Genomic DNA, 21,790 nt, shown 5'->3' on the forward strand with positions numbered 1-21,790 from the left:
AGTTGTACCCGTATTTTAAAAATAATATTTTTTTTATAAAAAATAAGTTTTTATATGTTTTTGATCATTTTGATGTGCTAATCTCAAAAATAATTTTTTTAAAATAAAAAAAAAATATTTTGAGGCATTTTGGCACAAAAAAATATTTTAAAAAGTAAAATGTACACACACTCCCAAACAGACAATATTATTAGATACACATCAAATAAGAAAAATAAAATAATCTATATATATATATGTATGTATGTATGTATGTATGTATTTAGTATGACTAAATGCTAGCTTCTCATGTAATCTTTCGAACTTTTATTCTATGATACATTTGAAGGGGCTAATTTATAATTTCTATGGATATAATTGAATCGCTTAGACAATTATGGGTCACTTATTATGCTTAATTTTCTCGAGGATCAGACACCACTAAAAAATTAGTAATAATATTCTATCTCTATTTTTCGATAGCAAATTCTTGATAAACCTTTATTCATAGCGTTTTTTTAAATTTCGTGAGAAAATAAAATTTCCTCCGGCAGACAACAAGAAAAGTTTTTCGACGCATGCGAAGGCTTTTTTCACACTTTAATTTTAATGGATGTTTGAGAATGTGATTATAGTTATTTTTTATTTGAAAATATATTAAGAAAATATTTTTTTAATTTTAAAAAATTATTTTTGAAATTAGTGTATTAAAATGATTTAAAATCACCTAAAATATATTAATTTAAAATATATTTTTTTTAATATTTTAAAACATAAAAAAAAAGGAGCATTTGTCTTAGATCGCTTGTATAATATTATCACAAAACCAAAGACAACGCACACGTCAAAAATTCGAATAATAATTTGGCTAAGTGACAAATCAAACACAACTCAGAGCCACTTAAATAACTTGCAACTCAAGGAATTTTTGCTCTCAGAAAATCCGAGTGATATTTTATAGACGCTGCTAGCTTAGCTAGATCACTTTACCATGTGATGCATTCATATAATTTAGATTTGTAAATAAATTAATTGTTTCTATGCAGATCTGTGTTCTACATGTGTTTTGTCTTTCATTGTGGAATATTTTTTTTAATTTTTAGATTTGATTAATTAAGGACTGAAATTACATATATTCTTCAATTTAAAATGAAATAATATAAACGAGGTGTCACTTATATAGTATTTGATTATTCTCTAGAAAAAAAAAAAACCAAAGACGGTTGAGATGAGATAAAGATGACATACTCTTTATTCTTTTTATTTATTTAATCCTTTATTAGTATTTTTTTTCATCATTTTTTTTAAATAATAGTCTTAAAATAAAAGAAATTAGCAAAAGCACCCACCATTATAAGCAAAAGGTGTGGAAGGACAGAAAGAAAGTAGGTATTCACTTTATATAAATATATTAGAAAAAAAAAATTAATATATATATATACAACAAAAGGAAAAGGCCAAAATCCACCAAACAGAAAAGCTAAAAAGAGAAAACCGACCAACCAAAATAAAATAAACCAGAAACATTAAAAAAATAAAAAAAGAGTAAATTTTCCCGGTTATATATGAATTTAACGTTCATTAGAGGGAGCATGCTATAAATGGTTGAAGAGGGCCAGACCACAAACCACCAGAGTCATACCTGTCAAAAAGATTATAGACAAACCTTCTATTCTTAGACCACCCCTTCAACATTTTCAGATTTCCTTGTCTCCTCGAGAAAGATTTTATTTATCATTCCATTTTATTCCTAAATTCTTGTTTCTTGAATCTCTCCTTCTCTCTTTCTTGATCCTCCACATCTTTTATGGTTTTGCAACAACCATTTTAGCTTGTGGGGTGTCAAGAACTTTCCACTTTATGTGCCTATATGATCATGTGTTCATGTTCATGTTAGAATCTTGAGTTTTCTTAGTATTGTTCAAGGTTTTATTAGTTTTGAGTTTGAAAGAAAGAGAAAGAGAGAGATGGAACAGAAGCATATGTTGCTGTCTGCTTTGAGTGTTGGGGTCGGTATGGGGCTAGGATTGGCATCTAGACAAAAGGTGAGTAGGTGGGCTGGTGGAAATGGTTCAATAGATGGTGTCACGGTTGAGCAGATTGAGCAAGAGTTGATGAGGCAGGTTCTTGATGGAAGAGAGAGCGAGGTCACATTTGATGAGTTCCCTTACTATCTCAGGCAAGATAATGTTTTTTTATTCTCTGGTCACTTTGATGACTTTTATCACGTGGTTGGTTGTATCATATGGTTCGTTTTATTTCTGCTGATATGGGCATTTTGAAGATCTTGAGAAAGAAAGTCTGTTTTTTTTCTTTGTCCAAAACTACGGAAATCAAGGGGTTTTGTGTTGATTCTGTGTATCTAACACATATGGGGTTTCGGTGCTTGTATTATCATCATCTGGAAATTGAATCCTCTGACATGGTGAAAATCCCCTGGACATGATTATGATAATCATGGATATTTTATTAAATTGTTTGCTTTTTTGAGTTTTAGTTGATTAATGACATCTTGTCATTTTGATAGATTCTCACCCTATATAGATTTTGAATGATCTCTGCTCCTTCAACAACTGAATTTGATTTCCCTCTTTCTGGACAGGTTAGCCTTGTATAAGTTCAACATGTACAGTTGTATATGGGGAAGTTTGCTCGTCCATAGATTTCATAATGGAAAGTCAGGAATTTATGTAATCTCAGTAATCTTTATTGAAGTACGAGGATGATTCTAGTTTAACATGTCAATAGTTTTCATGTCCTAGGTTATTGATACCAAGCCTGCCAGTTCTCCTCTGTTTTTCACTGGTATTGCTGGATTTTTTAAAATCTTTGTGGCAGCTATTAGGCATCATCTTATTATCGGTGGATCCATGTCCTGTTTCTGGAATACTCAAGCGGGAATTGTTGAATTTGAGAAAGGTTTATCTGGATGAATTGCTATTGCTACCCTCTTCATGGATCATTGGAGATGATGGGACTTGAATCATATAGTTGGATCAAGATTTCAATTATGTTAAGCTTGAGAATCTTTTCTTGGATTGTTGGGGTTGACATGTCTATGAAGTGATCCCTCTACAGCATTAGTTTAGATAGTGCTACAAAATATGTTCTGGAATGCTTTCTTGTGGAACATTTTCAATAATCAATCCATTTTTAAGTTCTCACTTTTTTTTTTATGGCCAATCACAGTGAGAAAATCCGGATGCTGTTAACAAGTGCGGCATTTGTTCATTTAAAGCATGCTGACTTCTCCAAGCACACCCGGAACCTTTCTCCCGGCAGCAGAACAATTTTGCTATCAGGACCTGCTGGTAAGCCATAGGAATATGTTTTGTGATTTTAACTTGAATATCATGTTTTAAAGATCACATTGTGACCTAATCTCTTGCAATTTTAATTTTTTGAAGAGTTTTATCACCAAATGCTTGCAAAGGCTTTGGCACATAACTTTGAATCAAAGTTGCTGTTGTTGGATGTTCATGACTTTTCCATAAAGGTGACTATGAACAAAAAAAATTTCAAAGCTTCACTCCATGTTGCCTTTGGATAGTACTTATATTCTTCATGTTATCTTTACTGCAGATGCAAAGCAAATATGGATGCATTAAAAAAGAACCTGTAAGCTTTCTCTTGCTTGTGCTGATGAATCGAGCATTCTGTTGCTGTTGAATCTGAAATTTAATGCATTATTTCATATTTTATATCAGTCAAGTGGTCGAACACTAAGCACGAAGACCTGTTTAATGACATACATTTGATGAGTGGAGTCGATTTAATTGTTCTTGCACTTTGAATGTAAATTGCCTCGTTCATTATTCAGTTAGAGAAGTGCAGATAGCCTCACATCCTGATATGGTTGACTATCCTGACTTTTTTGCTTATTTTTGTAGTCTTTCACAAGTTCCATTTCCGGGTTCACTTTGGAACGAATGTCCTCTTTGTTTGGTTCTTTCTCAATCCTTTCTACAAAGGAAGAAACAAGGTATTCACAAGCACTTCTCTCAGTTTATTATCCCTTTGCAGAAGACACAAGGCTTGGATGAGTTCAGTCAATCTTATGTGGTGTTTAGATTGAAGATCTCACAGGGATTGAATTTGTTTTGGTTCTAACCCCATGTCTTCATGTACTGCAGGGGTATGGAAGGGTCAAACAATCCTCCCAAACTTCGCAGAAATGCCTCCACTGCATCTGATATGAGTAGTATTGCTTCACAATCCACTTCTACAAATCCAGGTTATACATCAGAATTCAATCATCTACATAGCTGAACTGATTACTATAACAATTGTGATATATATGTTTGGTAGTTAATTTATTGAAGTTTGACTATCAGAAAGTTCATTGCAATGAAGTGAGCTTCCTCGAAGAGATGGTGATGTAGGAAATGAATCCATATTTCTCCGTCACTACCTCGAAATGTTCAGATTTACAAAACTCAGTACAATTATTAGACCACATCAAATGAAAAGATTCTCGCCTGAAACTTTATCACTAAGTTACTGTTTCGAATACTTTCTGTGCTATCCTCAGTTCGTTTTGGTTTCGGGGATAAGAAATGTTAAGTTAAATAGCTTTGTCCTATTTACTGGGTTTCATCCCTTGAAATGTTAGCCTTGCAAGCACATAGCACTGTTTTTTGTGGTTTTCTTGTCCTATTTTTGAATCCACAAACTTTAGCTTCTTCATTTCTTGATTTGATTCCAAGCATTATTATTGGCAGCAATTTGTTATTATCTGACATAGCTCCTACATGACTAAATATTTAATAATTATGAAGAAATCAATTCTGATTCATTTATAACGCATAGTTTTCTCATTGATCATCTTCTAGTTTTCGTATGTCTGTGAGGTTGGTTGTAGTAATCTGCATATTTTCTCACTGCTTCTTGGGATTCTTTTGTTTTACAGCTCCTCTCAAGCACTCCAGCACTTGGTGTTTTGATGAGAAACTCTTTCTGCAATCACTTTATCAGGTAAAATAATATCATCCCCATTAAGTTGTTTGGTCTTCCTGTACTCGTGAATTTGTTGTAGTTGATATTAAATAATTTATCATAGTCCCTAGCTGGTGATGTTTACTTTTCCTTCTTAAGAGCAGACAATTCTACAGCTTTACTATTTACCAGTTGGTTGAGAGTTTCTGCTGTATATATAGCTATATATTAAAATGTACAAATAAAATATGATTTTCAGCATGAGCATTATTTTGCTGCATGATTCTTAATATCTTGTTAATAGTCAAGATGTCATTCTTTCAGGTATTGGCATCAGTATCGGAGAGAAATTCCATCATTTTATACCTTAGGGATGCCGAGAAGCTTCTTCTTCAATCACAAAGGATGTACACCTTGTTTGAAAAAATGTTGAAGAAGCTCTCAGGTAATGTGTTGATACTTGGTTCCCGGATGTTGGACCAAGAAGATGATTGCAGAGAAGTGGATGAGAGGCTAGCTCTGTTATTCCCATACAACATTGAGATCAAACCACCAGAAGATGAGACCCACCTTGTCAGCTGGAAAGCCCAACTGGAAGAGGACATGAAGAAGATTCAGATTCAAGATACCAAAAACCACATTACTGAGGTGCTTGCAGCAAATGATATCGAATGCGATGATTTGAGTTCTGTTTGCCATGCAGACACAATGGTTCTTAGCAATTATATTGAAGAAATTGTAGTATCAGCAATATCCTATCATCTGATGAATAATAAGGATCCAGAATACCGAAATGGAAAGCTTGTTATATCATCTACGAGGTGGATACTGTTTTTTTTTTTTTTTTGGTTATATCCTCTGGGAAAATAGTAGAAAACAATCTCTTACTTACAATTCTGTCTCTGGAGCAGTTTGTCACATGGATTGAGTATATTCCAAGAAGGTAAAAGTGATGGGAAAGATACTTTAAAACTAGAGACTAATGCTGAAGCTGGCAAGGTTGGTTCTGTACCTGAATTGTCTATAACACAATAAGCTCCACACTACAGAAGTAAGGTTTGTGTTGTTAACTTTCATATTTTTGACATTTTTGGTCTACTGTAGGAAACTGAAGGGGAAGAGGCTGTTGGTGCCAAGAATGATATTAAAAGTGACAAGAAGGACAGCGAGAATCAGCCTAAAACCCCTGTAAGTCAAGACCCTTGATATTTTAGATAAGAGCGGTCACTGTTATCTTGTTTGTCTTACTGATGGATTTCCATTATTTCCTGCAGGAAGTACCTCCTGACAATGAATTTGAGAAACGAATCAGACCAGAGGTTATCCCCGCAAATGAGATTGGAGTAACATTTGCAGATATTGGTGCCTTGGATGAAACCAAAGAATCACTCCAGGAGCTTGTCATGCTGCCTCTTCGGAGGCCGGATCTCTTCAATGGTGGGCTTCTCAAGCCCTGTAGAGGTATATTGCTGTTTGGTCCTCCGGGAACAGGAAAAACAATGCTGGCAAAAGCCATAGCCAAAGAAGCTGGAGCAAGTTTCATAAATGTCTCGATGTCTACCATTACTTCAAAATGGTTTGGTGAAGATGAGAAGAATGTCCGAGCTCTATTCACACTTGCTGCAAAGGTTTCCCCAACTATCATATTTGTGGACGAGGTTGATAGCATGCTAGGGCAGCGGACTAGGGTTGGTGAGCATGAGGCCATGCGGAAGATTAAGAATGAGTTTATGACTCACTGGGATGGTCTGATGACAAAACCTGGCGAGCGTATTCTTGTCCTTGCAGCGACCAACAGGCCATTTGACCTTGATGAAGCAATTATCAGGCGGTTTGAGCGCAGGTGCGTTTTATTTCTTCTGTTTTCTCCAATTGTTTTATTGACCACTATAATTTGTCATCATCTTTTCTGAACATTCTTCTTGAGTGATTCTGCTCCCAGTATAGACTTAAGCAATTTCCTTCTTTTTTATCTTCTGTCTTGACCTCTTCAAGAAACCTTCTCAAGTATCTTTTGGTTCCATCATGGTTTTCAGTTGGGAGCTTTAATGTCCCCGCTCCATTAATAATTTCCACCCCCTATGAATCCACCATATACTATCTAGATGATCTTATTTGATTTTGATCCTCTTGAGTGGTTTTATTGGAGATTTTTTAACCTTGCTGGAGGAGAAACATTCAAGGATAGACTCACTAAATTATTGACATGCTTCATAATGTGTTTGCTAACTGTAATGTGTTTTGTGTCGGGCAGAATTATGGTCGGCCTTCCATCTATTGAGAGCAGGGAAAGGATTTTGAAAACTCTTCTGTCAAAAGAAAAAACAGAAGGTTTAGACTTCAAAGAGCTTGCAACCATGACAGAAGGATATAGTGGAAGTGATCTTAAGGTTTGTTATTTCTGTTTCTCTGTTTTCCAGAACATTTATAGCATCCATCGAAGATATTCACAATGGACTAATTAGCTCATGATATTGATTTCTTTAAACAGAACTTGTGTGTCACAGCAGCATATCGACCAGTCAGAGAGCTTTTAGAGCAGGAGCGAGTGAAGGATAAGGTAAGCCCTTTCTTGCATGTTATAGGTGTATTTTCATTTTTCTTATTGAAATTAGTCCTTGCTGATACTTTTCTTGGTTTTTTGCTTCCATCAATCTCTCTAAAGGAAAAGAAGCAGAAAGCCGAAGAAGGCACAAGCTCTGAAGATGCTGCAGATACGAAGGAAGAAGGCACAAGCTCTGAAGATGCTGCAGATACGAAGGAAGAAGGCAAAGAGGAAAGCGTAATCATTCTAAGGCCATTAAACATGGATGATATGAGACAGGCAAAGAATCAGGTAAGCTTTACATGAATTTCCTTTTGATTTGGATTGCTTCTTTTACTCTCAATCCATCAGCAAATAGTCTTTTCAAATTCAAATTCTTCTGTCACCTGAGTCTCATTCCATCTTCTACTTGTGGTCCATAACTTATGATTTAAACTGCAAGTAGTTGGCACTAGACTAGAGTTAATATTCTATGGTTAGCAGCACTATTTCATTGAAGAAAGACATCCTCAACTAGCTAAGTAGCCCTGCTTTCTTTGTAGTGTGATTCGAACTAACGCCCATCTTGATGATTTGGTTCTACAACATGGAAGTAAAAGAAACCTAGAATCTTGTGTTCTGTCCAGTGATGTTTCTAACTTAATAATGTATGCAGGTTGCTGCAAGTTTTGCAACTGAGGGTTCGGTAATGAATGAGCTGAAGCAATGGAATGAGTTGTATGGCGAAGGGGGTTCAAGGAAGAAGCAACAGTTGACTTACTTCCTCTAGATTTCATAAAGCGACCACCCTATCTTTGAAAGTGGGAGGTTATGGAAGCTTTTCCCTGCAAGTAAAACATGGTTGTCGCAAGCATACAGCGGAGCGGCATTGAACGGAATGCAGAATGCCTTGACACCATTTCCTGAAATTGAAAAGGATTGGAATGGCAAAGGAGTTTATGTAGGGTGTTATGTTTATGTCTGGAACGTGCAGATGGGGGGGTGAAAGAGGGGGGGGATCTCACTTCTCAGTAATTTTTTAGGCCATTCTGCAGACAATTGCCACCACATTTGTAGTATTGTAATTATGTTATGTCTGTGTGGTACTTGAAAATGCTTATGGGTTTGTGGAATTTGAGAGGGAGCTATATTGAGTTTGTTAGATAGTTTGTAGTCTATGAGCATAGAATTTGTAAAGTAGTCTTTGTGAAAAATAATTTTTTTTTTTTTTCACTCTTGTAGCTTTGTTCTGTTTTTTTTTTTTTTTTAATGTGCTGCTACTGAGATATTGACTTGGCATGATATAGAGATTTTTTTTTAACATGAAACAGCTTTGGTTGAAGCTTCAATGGGATATTATGTTTATTTCTGGGATGCTGTGTGATGCAATATTCATTTTGCCCCAACCATGAATTTAAAAGTGTTGGTTAATAATACTTAACGTTTTCAATAAGATTTACTAAAACTTTCTTTTAAAATCTTAGGTAACTTATCTAGTTATGAATTTATTTTATAATAATTATGAGTTTAAATTTTTTCAAAGCTATTAAAAGTTTATATAATTATTAATTTTAAAATTTGTAGGATTAGTTGAGATGTATTAAATTAACCCAAATATCTATGTTAGTAAAAAAAAATATTGATCATTAGTAACTATATAATATACAGGCATCAACGTCTAAAATATAGATATAGAGTGACAAAACCGAATGCGAGTAAGAGAAAAATAATTAAAAGAAGAAAGCAAAAACTGAGGTATGAACTGTAGCAAAAGGAACGCAGAATAAGGAGATGGGGCAGCCAACCTCATTTTGACCTTCAGAGTTTCTATTCAGGTTTTAAGTTGTTTTGAAGAAATAAATGATATCTAAAAGATGTAAGTTTTTTTATTTCTTTGTATTTTCAGTAATGAGTATTTTTTAAAGTATATTTTATTTAGTAATATATTAAAATAATATATTTTTTATTTTTAAAAAATTTATTTTTGACATAAGCACATTAAAATAATTTAAAAACATAAAAAAAATATATTAATTTGAAAGTAAAAAAAATTAAAAAATTAATTTTTTTTCAAAAATATTTTGAAACTAAAAAAACAAACAAGTTTTAGTGTTTGATGGTGTTTAATATTACAATAATGATTATTTTCTAAAATTTTTTTTCATTTAGAAATATATTAAAATAATATTTTTATTTTTTAATCATTTTTATTAACACATCAGAACGATCCAAAAACACCAAAAAATTTAATTTAAAACAAAAAAAATTTTAATTTTTTTTAAAAAAGCTCGACAACACAAAAAAAACGGGATTTTTGTTTGACACTATAGTAACTTCTGCTTTTCAAAGTGTTTTTTAAATATATTTTTTTGTCTGAAAAAATATTAGATTAATACTTTTTGTAGTTATTTTTCAATATCATTTTAATATATTTTTAATTAATAAATATTTTTAAAAATATATCTTACACCACATTATCAAACAATTCAAACAATAATCTAATTGCTATATACAAATATGTATTCACTATCAAACACACACAGTTGAGGTTGGAAATATCTTCAGAAAAGAATATAGATTAATATTTTGGAATGCAATATTATATGAAAAGTATCTAAGTTATCTATTGAACTTTAGATAAGGCCATTTTCAATAGAATACCTCTTTCATACTTGTCTATTATAACTTCTAACAAGATTTTTTCTGCTTAGAAAGAAAATAATAATAATATCATAATAATATTAATAATATACTACTTTTCTTTTCATGTACGGTGAATAGAGAAACCGCAAAACCGACAGCAGGGCCTGCTAGTTGCCCTTAACTCATCCCTTCTTCCTCCCAAAATTCGGTCTCTGCTCCCACTTTTTTTCATTACAATCTCGAAAATGTCAGACCAAGTTGAAAGATACCAAATTCTTGGTTACAAAGAGGCTCTAACAAGAACCCACCATTACCCTGTAGCTTGTAAGGAACTAAGCTTGATTCTACGAGAAGCTTATAACAAACTCCCCAAGAATCTTCAATCCCTCGTCTTTCAAGACACCCTTTCTTCCTTCAAACTCCTTCCTCAGTAAGTCTTTCAGTTTCTTGTTTGCTTGTCATCTTTATTGTTGTTTTTTGTGAATTGTTAGGACCCTTTTTGTAATTTTGATGGATTTGATTGAATCAATAATTGGTTAAAGAAACATGCTTTTTATTGATCTTGATTTTTTGGGGTTTTGAAAACGAAACTGAATAAGAATCTGTTGCTCCAATTTTAATGTTTGTACAAGAATTCATTTCTGTAATTGGAATTGGATGGTATTGTTGAACAGTTGATTGCGTTGGTGATAATTGAATGAAAGCAATTACCCAATTTCACGGCTTTTGATATATGGCCAATGAGACAATTTGGGTTCCTTGCACTAATTACTATGGATTATTGTTCTTGTCAAACCTCTCATGATTGTTTTGTTGGTATTTTTAATCTTAGAATGTGGACAGACAATGCTGTTTCAGCGGCGCATCTCCTAGTTCAGAGTGCTGAGGCTACATTGCCCAAGCAGAAGAAGAATGTTGCTACAAAAGAATTCAAACAAGCGATGGTTGCTTCTAAAAGGCGTGGCAAAGCGTGTCGGATGCAAGAATGTTAGTAGTACTACTATAATTTAAAGAATTTATAGTCTTATGTTAGAAGGTTTGATGTGCCTTGTAATTTATGACTATGGTTTTATTGGTAATTTCAGGTCATACTGAATTGACACAGGATGTTCTTGTAGACATCTTCAGTTTGCTCGACACACGGTCATTGGTTTCTGCCTCACTAGTCTCCCGGTACTGAAATTACAAACCAAATCATCTAGTTTTTAGTTGCTCTCCTGATTGCTCTAGTGCATAACATATTATCTTCGTTTGAGTTTTAATGTTTCTTAATGCTTTTTGTGAAGATCATGGAATGCTGCAGCTTGTAATAACCATCTGTGGCAATCCCTATATGCCACGATTTTTGCAAGTGACCATAATTCCTCGAATGCCAAGGATTTGCTGAATGGCAGGCGAGGTGAGGATAATAAGGAGAACAGCAGTGTTGATTGGAGAGAGGCCTTTAAAAGAGCATATACAGGTATGCTTATCTACTGAATATAATTGTTTCTGCTAGTTTCTCCCAAAGATTCATTTCTCATTAATATTGTTGTCTGTATTTCAGACAATTCATCGAAGAGACTAACAACTAGTAGAGGCTACTGTTTGTACTGTGATATGATAGTGTGGCTTGATGGCCTGAAATGTGGTAGTGGAAAATGCGGACCACAGCCTAAAATGCAGCCAATTGTTCCCAAATCATCTGAGCAGGTATAGTCTTTATGCTTGTATTCTTTTAGGTTGTGGGGATGGTGGGAGGGTTCTGTAGATTCAATTTTCATCACAAACCTTGTTTTGTCCCCGACCTGACTGAAGCACTTTCCTAAAATTTTGTACTTTTTGACTAACATTCTCCTATGCGCTCATGATTTTTAGGTTGTTGAGTATCTATTAGATGGCTCTTCATCTATGATGTCGTCGGACAGTGATAGTGACTTGGATGATTGCTTTGATGAATGGTACATTCCCAAGTTATGGGCACACCCACTGAATCAGTACAGGCCAGGATAAAAACTTACTTAGGAACAAAGCATGGATTGTTTCACCCCTTTCAGCAGGGACTCAGAATCATTTATTACTTGTAGAATGTCTTACAAGAACGTTATCTATCCATTGAATGTCTTTATCATGAGAACACCGAAGGAGATAACTCGTAGATTGTATGTATATATATGTTTGTTGTTGTGGAATTTAACGCCTCTTAATGGGAATGGTCTCATTTTTTTGTGATATACACGCGAGGATCATTGCAGCTGAATGGAGCAAATCTGAATGTGAAATAGCGTCTTGCTCATGAAATGAAATAGGATTATGAAAAGGAGAAGCGATTTTATTTGTATTTATGCATTATAGAAAACTCTACACCGTCTGGGGTTTTTACAATGCTTTTTTTCAATTTAGTTCTCAAATCTTGTTTTCTCTTCAGATTCCATGTTCAAATTTATGATAAATTTATTAAAAACTATTAGGGAGAAACAAAATTAAAACAAAGGGGACCATAGTATAAAACAAAGTGGACCATAGTATATAAAAAGGAGAAAACAGGTGACAATTTCAAGAATGGAGCGAGAAGTTCACTTGGGTCCTCAAAAAAGGAGAAAACGGGTGACAATTTCAAGAATGTAGCGAGAAGTTCACTTGTGTCCTCTGACTTTTTAAATGATAATTTTTCAGTCTTTTAATATTTTAAAAATTAAATTGTGATGTAAAACTTTTTTTTTTTTTTTTTCAGATTATGGTTTGAGAAAGTAGAGAAAGTGATAGTCAGATTCCATGGAGAGAGTTCTGGGCAAACATTGATTCAGCCACAAAAAAGATCAATTTTAACGTTAAAGGGTTTTATTTGTTAAAAAAGGTTTCGTCTAGATATTATTTTTCCTTTCCATTACTTGAGACGATAGATTTAAGCTTGAGAAGTTCTTTTTTATTTCATGTTTATTTTGATTTTTTTAGGTTATTTGAAGCCATGAATGGGTTTCATAAGATGTATATGATATTTTTTAAGTGTTTTAAGTTAAAAAAAAACAAGTTAAAAAATAATTTTTTAAAATAAAAAAATTCATGGATCAAATTTCAATGACCCTTCTATCGACTAAAACAAGGCTAGGCATGCAAGCCTTGGTTGAAAGACCCATATGCATGGGCTTTTTTTATCTATTTATTTATTTTAATTTTATCCTTTAAATTTATTTTTTTTTAATGTTAAAAAGGCATTATTTATGTGTAGCTTTATTTTTTTCTCTTTCGATTTTATTCAATTGATTTTCTATGTGTGTTTGTGTTTTATTATCATTTTATTAAATAATTTATTAATTCTATGAAATAAAATTATTAAATATAATCAATATTAAATATCAACATCCATATCTATCTTTCCAAAAGCAGGAATCGCTTTATTTTTTTCCTTCTCCAAAAAAGAAAGTGCAAAATAGTTTGTAATAGAGTTAAAATCTAGCGTGAATATGCTGATGAAAAACACTACTGGAATGACACAGTAAACAATGTCAAAATCGACAATACTGATGATATCGAACATTAACAGAATTGACAACAAGGGCTGGCTGATGATAAGTCTATACTCGTAACTTGTAACCCCTCAAAACCTAACCATGAGAGAATGGAATTGACCATTTATAGCCCTTTTAAAAAAAAAATTAAAAAAAAAGAAAGAAAAAAGAGGCCAGTCTGCAATCTTATTATGCATGCAAGAGTATTAATTAAATTTATAAGCACCCCCCATAAACATAAAGCAGAGGGTGGGCTTCTCTAAAATATTCAAAGCCACAACAGCAGCTTGATGAAACAGAATTTATGAGAGTCAAAATTCAACCTGGTGAACACTAGAGCTGTTCTCTCTCTCTCTCTCTCTAATCCTTCTTCTCTCCCTTCAATGCCCCCTTTGGAATTTTGCTTAAATATTTTTCATCAAACACTGCATACTGCTTCTTGATCTCAATCCATGCCTTTTCAGAATATGCATCAACCTGGTCCTCGTGCTTCTCATACAGCACTGGCACGGTGTGCAGCAAAACAAAGGCTGTTTCGAAGAAATCAAGTAAAAATCAGCCTCTCAATAAAAATCCATCTAGCATCTTCATAGAAAGTAATGGATATCTGAATTTCTTACATATGTAGAGCAAGGTCAGGATGTTAATGCAACTCCCAATAAGTGACAGAACCCACAAGCCAGCAATTACCTGACAGCCAAATGAGCAACAACTGATAATTAGGGCTATAAACCATATAAGGATGCATCATTGCAACTTTGATGCATTAACATGCCAATGAAACAGTTGAAATCACCAAGGAGCTAACAAATACAATCAATAAAAGACGGTATTCCCCAGCCAAAGATCAAACGCTATACCAACGATAGGAAGAGATCACTTACAGCAAGAACCTTCTTCAAATCTCTCCCAGATGCAATATCACGCAGGACAGAAAATCCTCGGTTGATTTCAATTCTCAGCATGGAGGCAACTTCACGAACACATTGCTCAGGGAGCACAACTTCAGGGATTTTAGGAGGGGGTCTAATACATATAAAAAAAATTGAAAATCAACACCATAAGAAAGAATAACACATCACCAAATCCGAAGTGACATAAAGAGTATCTAAAAATCCTTACATGTTCAAGAAATTGGATGTATTGGACCACAGGAAAAGAACAGCCAGAGAAAGTATTGATAAATAGCAAACTAAAGTTATTAAATGATATTCAAGCAATTCAAATAGAACCCAGACTGTAGTTGCACCACCAAGCACCCCAGCAGAGATTTTCGTGTTCCTCCACAGGAAAACGTCAGCAGCTGCAAGAAACCAAAAAAAAAAAAACATCTGTTAGGGAAAAGCAAACAGTTTCAAGAACAGAAATCAATTATTCTTCTGCATTTCCATGTCCCATCTAACAAAAACAAACGTATCCCAAATTTGCTTCCCTACTCACCAATACAATACAATGCTCAATCATATAAAGGTGGAAATGGAGAAATTTCTTCTTCTCTATTTTCGAATAACAAATAAATAAAAAAAGATACAGAATCCAGTGATCCAATGCTACCATCTTCAAGCAACAAACAGATATCTCTATCAGATAACAGAAACAAAGAACAAAGAAGGGTTCTCTTCCATTTTCTCTAAATATATATTCCATGTTTTCGTAAATCAAATCTTTGAAACAAACCCAAGAAAAAAATGTCATTTAATGCCCATTTCTACTAAGAAAGCAGCGATATTTAAACTTTGAATCAAAGAATTAAAAACACAAGTATTTTTTATAATATATTCCATAAAATAAATAAATGAAAGAGAGAATGTCAGTGTTTGTTTACGTTTTCCACCGCCTAATACTTTGTGGACGGGTTTCTCTCTACCAAAAAGCCGAAAGATTTTCGATTTAACAGCATCAAACTTTTCGTTGTCGGAATCAGACGAAGAAGATGAATCATGACCGCTGATCTTCTCAGTTATCTTATCCACCAGTGATTCAGCCGCTGATTCACGCTGCCCTTCGTGCTCCGCCATGGATAGATCTTTGAGTGAATGTGTGTGCTCGTTTTTTTGCATGTGATTATATATTTATACACACACGCACACGCACACACTGTTTTCCAGGTTTTTGAGTTTTATTATGAGTGAGATCTGAGCCACAAACTTTTTTTGGGTGTGAGATATGGATGGAGAGATGGAATCTGAGCCGTTGAGAGGTGTGGGAAGTCCGAGGCTGAGGTTTGGAGAATGAACCTGCTGCTTGATTTGGAAAATAACGGAAACGGAGAGAAATTTGGAAGTGTCACGTGGGGAAATGGTCTGCATGTTATTTCCCTGCTTGATGCAATAATCACAGCTTTCAGTTTCGGTTCAGAAACCGATTCAGAAAAGGTTATTAAATTATTTAATTAATTTACAGATCATGATATCAATTCAGGTTTATTACCTTAATCAATTATTTAATTTTTATTTTAAAAAATAAATTAGCATTAATAAACCAAGTTTAGTCAAAGTTATTAAAAATTAATCTGATTAAATCAAACTCCTAGTTTTACAAGTAAATTTATTTTTTAACTCAATTCAAAATTTAGCTTTAAATTATGTATTTTTTGAATCATCTTATTGAACCTGGTAAAATTTAATAACTATGGTAATATAAATATTTTATTTTTTAGAGACATTTCATAATATTTATCTAGAGTGAACTTATTTATTTTTATGTTTTAAAAGTGTTTTTAAAAAAATTTAAATTTTTTATATATTTTTTCTTTGCTTTAAATTAATATTTTTTTGTATTTTCAGATCATTTTAATGTATTGATATCAAAAATAATTTTAAAAAAATAAAAAATATATATTATTTTGATGTTTTTTTAAATAAAAAGTACTTTGAAAAGCAATTACAACTACATTGTCAAACACGTTGAAATTTGAAGGTGTTCTACAAGGTGAAAAAAAAAGTTGACAAATAAAACATATTTATGGCTTTGAGATGTTCTTAAGGTTGTCTTGTTTTTCAATTGTATCAATAAAAAAAATTACATTATTTTCAATCCTTCTATTTATATTGAATTAAAATGATTAATTGAATATTGACAAAAAAAAAAAAACGAAAGAAGGAAATCTCGATTAGCAATTTAGCAAAGAAAACAGAAGAGATTTTGAGAAATAGGGATGAATCTTCCATCTTTATATAAGAATACATTCATTTTAATACAAGGTCACCATCCCTTGTAATGACTAAATATACTTTAAAAAACAATGGTTGTTTAGAGGGATTCATGATATGCACATATATATAATTATAGCTTTACCAATAAAGTATTGATCTAGCGGTTAAAACATTATTATATCCCTGTAAGGATAAAAATACAAGTTCGATCCCTAGAAAATACACTTATTGAGAGGAACTATCACAAACCTTGAATGGAACTAGTTTTACCCTTTAAAGGGATATGAAGATACCCGTGTAAAAACAAAAAAATATATATCTTTATAGCTTTAAATCTTTAGCACTTGAACCTTCTTCAAAAAATATAACATAAGTTTCATTTTCCAGCAACAATAATAGAAGATACAAAAAGAATATAAAGGAAATAAAAATATTTTTATTTTTTATATTTTTATTTTCTTAATATTATATATATATATAAACTAGATTGTATTTATTTGTAAAACATAAAGTTCCATTATATTAGTTATCTAAGTTTCTAACACTTACATATATTATTTCCTCTTTTTTTTTTTATGCCTGTATATTATTAAACTTACAAGGCAGATTATGCAACACTGGGAAATGAACACGTGAGAAATTTTTAAAAAAATGCTTGCGAAATAATATTTGAACTTTTAATATGTTACCTTCATTTAAATTAATTGATCAAATTCGCCCATTGGACTGTGATTGCAGTGGCAGCAATAAGCTGTCGCGGTGTCCACGTTGCATGCTCCAGGCTCATTATTTTTTAACTCTAGCATGCTAAAAAAAAAATTGATGAAATAATCCAGTGTAAATAAATTTAGAAAAATAATATAGTTTTAGAGAGTTGCATATAATATATATTTTCCGTGAGTCGACTTTTTTAAATTGTAAAATTTGATACAAGGAAAGAGCAGAGAGAAGAGAGCATACAAAAACTTTGATGATAATATTATTAATACTGTTGGAAAAATATAGATAAGATAATTTCAACGACTCAAAAAAATTATAAACAGTTATTGTAGCAGGCTTCACAAATAATCCAAAGACAAGTGGGCTGTAGCATCCTGGGATTGCTTGTATAGCTTAATCTATTCACTATTTGTGATATTATTTGGTATTACTAGCCTTGTTTAATTAAAATCTTTTCAAGAATATAAAAATTACTTTTAGTTTAGTTCAAACAGGTGAGCTTTAGTATTGTTGAACAGTTCATGTAATCCAATCTATTCACTGTTTGTGATATTATTTGTTATTGCTAGACTCGTTTCATCGAGATCTTTTTAATAATATTAGTGGTGCCTTTATCCTGGCGTCATTAGAGTTTTCTTGTTGAAATTTTTTTAACAATAATAATTGTATTATTATTAAAGTTTTAGTGTGTATAATTTTTTTCATAGAAATTTCATTATGTCTCCAAGATTTATTTTTTCTTTCTCTCTCCTAATTAAATCATGTCTCGTATAGTTCACTTGCAACTCATAAATGGCAAATATCATTTACAACTCTCAAAATTGTATTATTTTTTTAAATGATTTTTTCACTATGTTATTTTATTTTTTTAACGCTTGATCTGAAATATCCTGCTACCGAGATGTCATGGATCCACTATGCATGTCAGGGAAAAAAACGCTTTCCACGCAACACATGTTCCCCCGTTACTGGAGCTATATTGTCCAAAAACTTTTTTCTAAGTTCATTATTAATGTCCTTTTTTTTTTCTGGCAGGTTAATTTACACATAATAATATTGTAATATGACAATCATGTTCAAATGTCTTTCGAATAGTTTTTTTTTTTTTAAATGTTTTTTTATTTTTTTTAATCACCCCCCCCTCTCTCTACACACACTGGCCACCAACAATTTCCTCAGATGTTGCTGTCAAGTGTCAACCAAAAAAAAATAATTATGATTCTATTAGCAAAAGAAAAATACCACTTTGCTAATTTACTATACAAAGTAAAACTTAACACTAAAATAACTAAAACGAGTAGCGAATCGAGTTTTTTTAAAAATGAGATTTTTATTGAAAACAAATTACTTTAAATTAAATGAAAATAAAAATCTAAAACTAAATATAAGTGACATGAACACATATAAAATAGTAACAAGTAAAATAAAATAAATATTTTTAATGAGAAAATATAAATGAAATGATACGCATCATAATTAAAAAAGTAGAAATTATCTATAGTTAAAATAAATATGTCTTTTGATTTTTTTTTCAAGTATATTATTCATCTAGTTTTTAATACATTTGCGTCAAAACTATCAATTTTTTTTTTAAAAAAATCAAGATTGAGATAAGTTATAATTTAAAAAACAAATAATTAAAACCAATATATATTTTTTATATTTTTAAAAAATTGGGCTCCCCGCAGTATAATAGGGGCACACAAACCAATTGCTTCTTAAACAAAAAAAAGGTTCTTTCTTAAGAATGGGAATAAACTTGGGCTTTGCGCATGATAGCCTGTCCAATCATAGGAATGAACGATTCACCGACTGAGCCCAAATTAACTATGCTTCAACTGTCGGTGGTAGAGAGAGCAAATGCCCCTCAGGAGACTTGGGCCCGACCACATAAAATATTATTTATTTATAGGATTTGTATTCAAAATATAACGTGTCAAATAAATCAATATAATGTGTCAAATAAAAATATTCATTGACAAAGACATACTTTTAAGGAACTTTTTGGATTTTTCATAATTTTTTTTAAAAAAAACATTTATTATTTTGTTTCAAATACCAATTCGTTCTCAAATCAACTATTGAATTAGCTTTTCTTATTTGAAGTCAATAAACTGCTCAATAATTCGATTTAAGTGGTCTCTCGTGAAGGAACATGGCATTCAATGAAGCTTCCTCTCAGTTAATCATGCCCTAGATTCCCTCTCTTGATAGTCTTCCATTCGAGATAAAATTACAATTGCAAATTATAATTATAAAAATAAACTAAAAGAGTATATATGCTCTTTCAAGTTATCAGGCTTTCTATCATGTTTGTTTGCTATTGTGCAAAGTAAAATTATATCTTGGTCTTTTAATTTTTTATTTCTTGCATTATTTGGTTTGTGTTGTTTTAAGTATTTATATTTTGATATTAAATTTTATTTTTATGATATTTTTAGTTTCTAGATGTTGATAATAGAAAGAAAATCACTAGAAAACATATGAAGATAAAACGTTTTTAAACGGCCATGTTCCAGGGACGAACAACATCAATCCTAGTATTTAATTATTTATAGACATGTCTTGAAGAGGTGTATTAAATTAAGATAGTTTGGATATATAATCAAGTTAGAAAAAAAAAAACGAAGCATGGAAAATCTTTTTGAATTCAACTTTATTTTTTGTTTTTAAATTGATTACAACTTGTTTTATCATGGTAAATATGTTTATCTAGGATTTTTATTTTTATTTTATGAAAATGAGCTAAAATGAGGTTTGGGTCCAAATATCCTAAAACCTGATTTTCTAGCCATCATTGATTAAAATTTATTGCAATATAATTAAAAAATGTTTATTAAACATAAAACTAAGTTTTTCTATAAACAACTATTGGCTCATATACAATAAAATAGGGATTTAAATTATTATGGTTATGTTTATTTTTTCCCCCCAGGTATGGTTTTGTCATAATTTTTTATGCTCGATTTTTCATTCCTTTGAATAACCACTTCCAAAACTACCCCTAGTAATTTAAATGGGAAAAAAAGTTTATTATATTAAAAATTTATTAATCATGCGTCCTTTCAAGCTAAAACACAGAGTTTATTATATTAAAAATTTATTAACCATGGATCCTTTCAAGCTAAAACACAGAGACCCCACCATCACCAAAATTCTTTAAGGAATAATTTGACCAGCCATCATTTGTGAATAAAAAAAACCAGAGCGACAGAGACCCGCATAGTCGCATACAACTACAGGAAGCATGAGAGTATAAGATAAGAAATAAGTACAAAAAGTCACAGTGTGCTACTGAGTGGAAAATGAATTCATGTTGAGTTGACTGCAAGGAAAAGGAAAAAAAAAATTGATGGCATGTTAAGTTGTGATTGTTTTTTAAATAATATTTTATTTTAAAATATATATTAATAATATTGTTTTTAATTTTTAAAAATTATTTTTTATATTAGCGAATTAAAATGAATTGAAAATACTAAAAATATATTAATTTAAAGTAAATAAAAAAATAAAAAAATTTAATTTTTTTCAAAAATACTTTTAAAATGTAAAAACAAAGAATTGGTTTTGTAATTGTGCTCATATTGCACCTTAAATAATTTATAGCATTCTTGCTGTTGCCTTTGTTATATACCATATTTTAAATTAAATTGAACAATAACATATCCAATTAGGCTAAATTAAATATAATGGATTGTGAATGATTGATTTAATGAGTAGACTGTAATTTAATTAATCTAATTAAAATTTTAATATTTTTTTATTAAAATTAAGTTGTTTTAACTTATTTTGTATAAAAATCTAAAAATAATATTATTTTAAATTAATACATGTCAATCTATAATCTAGATAATATTAACTATGATGTTGAGGTGGTAATTAGATTCGATTTCAAGGTTATTTTAGTTTTAATTTTTTTTGTAAAGATAATACGACAATTATTTCTAGTAGATAATTATTATGGTATAAATGTTTTTTTTTTGTGGTTGAATATGATTTGTACAGGAAAATTGCACATTATATACACATGGGTTTTCTACAAAATTGCAAATGCATGTGTAAGCTACTCTAGTTAATAGATTATATATGGGACAACAGTGTCAGCTTATGCGTTCAAAGACCTTCAGCTTAAGCAAAGACGTGCATGCCACAAACAAATATTAAAAATGTCATAATTAAATGCACAGGTCTTTTCTTACGAGAGTTGTGATGATCATTACGGTTGGAGGAGACAGAGTGAAGGTTACAGGGGTTGTAGCGGATAAAAAACTTGAAATCTGTATAGTAAAATTTAAGATCTGAATCATAAGTTTCGAGTTCAATTCAAGATATATATTTTTTATAAG

At 31.5% G+C, this 21,790-nt stretch overlaps 3 protein-coding genes across 4 annotated transcripts; 2 read left to right on the plus strand and 1 right to left on the minus strand.

Annotated features, from left to right (window-relative positions):
• Nucleotides 1-1,574: 1,574 nt before the first annotated feature.
• Nucleotides 1,575-8,407, plus strand: LOC118044372 (uncharacterized). Its single transcript, XM_035052640.2, has 15 exons — nt 1,575-2,158; nt 3,169-3,290; nt 3,387-3,475; nt 3,562-3,597; nt 3,870-3,961; nt 4,113-4,213; nt 4,889-4,953; nt 5,239-5,735; nt 5,826-5,913; nt 6,019-6,102; nt 6,189-6,757; nt 7,169-7,304; nt 7,406-7,474; nt 7,580-7,750; nt 8,115-8,407. Exons 1-15 carry the CDS (start codon nt 1,947-1,949, stop codon nt 8,226-8,228), a joined length of 2,445 nt encoding a protein of 814 aa, XP_034908531.1. The 5' UTR covers nt 1,575-1,946; the 3' UTR covers nt 8,229-8,407.
• Nucleotides 8,408-10,190: 1,783 nt separating this feature from the next.
• Nucleotides 10,191-12,294, plus strand: LOC118044371 (F-box protein At5g52880). Of its 2 annotated transcripts, none has more exons than XM_035052639.2 (6): nt 10,191-10,511; nt 10,914-11,068; nt 11,167-11,254; nt 11,368-11,543; nt 11,688-11,773; nt 11,939-12,294. In XM_035052639.2, the coding sequence occupies exons 1-6, from the start codon at nt 10,327-10,329 to the stop codon at nt 12,071-12,073; spliced, it is 825 nt and encodes a 274-aa protein (XP_034908530.1). In that variant the 5' UTR covers nt 10,191-10,326; the 3' UTR covers nt 12,074-12,294. The 2 variants fall into 2 exon arrangements, with proteins under 2 accessions (XP_034908530.1, XP_034908529.1); XM_035052638.2 differs by having other exon boundaries at nt 10,192-10,511; nt 11,628-11,773.
• Nucleotides 12,295-13,746: 1,452 nt separating this feature from the next.
• On the minus strand, nt 13,747-15,595 carry LOC118044370 (reticulon-like protein B5). The gene is made up of 5 exons (XM_035052637.2): nt 15,395-15,595; nt 14,692-14,872; nt 14,454-14,595; nt 14,190-14,259; nt 13,747-14,099 (listed from the first exon to the last, which is right to left on the minus strand). Exons 1-5 carry the CDS (start codon nt 15,585-15,587, stop codon nt 13,930-13,932), a joined length of 756 nt encoding a protein of 251 aa, XP_034908528.1. The 5' UTR covers nt 15,588-15,595; the 3' UTR covers nt 13,747-13,929.
• Between the last annotated feature and the right edge of the window lie 6,195 nt (nt 15,596-21,790).

Source organism: Populus alba, chromosome 12, assembly GCF_005239225.2.
Source record: "Populus alba chromosome 12, ASM523922v2, whole genome shotgun sequence".
NCBI lineage: Eukaryota > Viridiplantae > Streptophyta > Magnoliopsida > Malpighiales > Salicaceae > Populus > Populus alba.

Coding starts and splice junctions, on each gene's coding strand:
- LOC118044372 (XM_035052640.2), top strand. CDS start 1,947: ATGGAACAGAAGCATATGTTGCTGTCTGCTTTGAGTGTTGGGGTCGGT. Junction 3,962..4,112: donor TCTACAAAGGAAGAAACAAG/GTATTCACAAGC, acceptor CATGTACTGCAG/GGGTATGGAAGGGTCAAACA. Junction 4,954..5,238: donor TTCTGCAATCACTTTATCAG/GTAAAATAATAT, acceptor TCATTCTTTCAG/GTATTGGCATCAGTATCGGA.
- LOC118044371 (XM_035052638.2), top strand. CDS start 10,327: ATGTCAGACCAAGTTGAAAGATACCAAATTCTTGGTTACAAAGAGGCT. Junction 10,512..10,913: donor TCCTTCAAACTCCTTCCTCA/GTAAGTCTTTCA, acceptor TTTTAATCTTAG/AATGTGGACAGACAATGCTG. Junction 11,069..11,166: donor AGCGTGTCGGATGCAAGAAT/GTTAGTAGTACT, acceptor TGGTAATTTCAG/GTCATACTGAATTGACACAG.
- LOC118044370 (XM_035052637.2), bottom strand. CDS start 15,587: ATGGCGGAGCACGAAGGGCAGCGTGAATCAGCGGCTGAATCACTGGTG. Junction 14,873..15,394: donor AGTATTAGGCGGTGGAAAAC/GTAAACAAACAC, acceptor GGTTTCTTGCAG/CTGCTGACGTTTTCCTGTGG. Junction 14,260..14,453: donor ATTTGAAGAAGGTTCTTGCT/GTAAGTGATCTC, acceptor TTTGGCTGTCAG/GTAATTGCTGGCTTGTGGGT.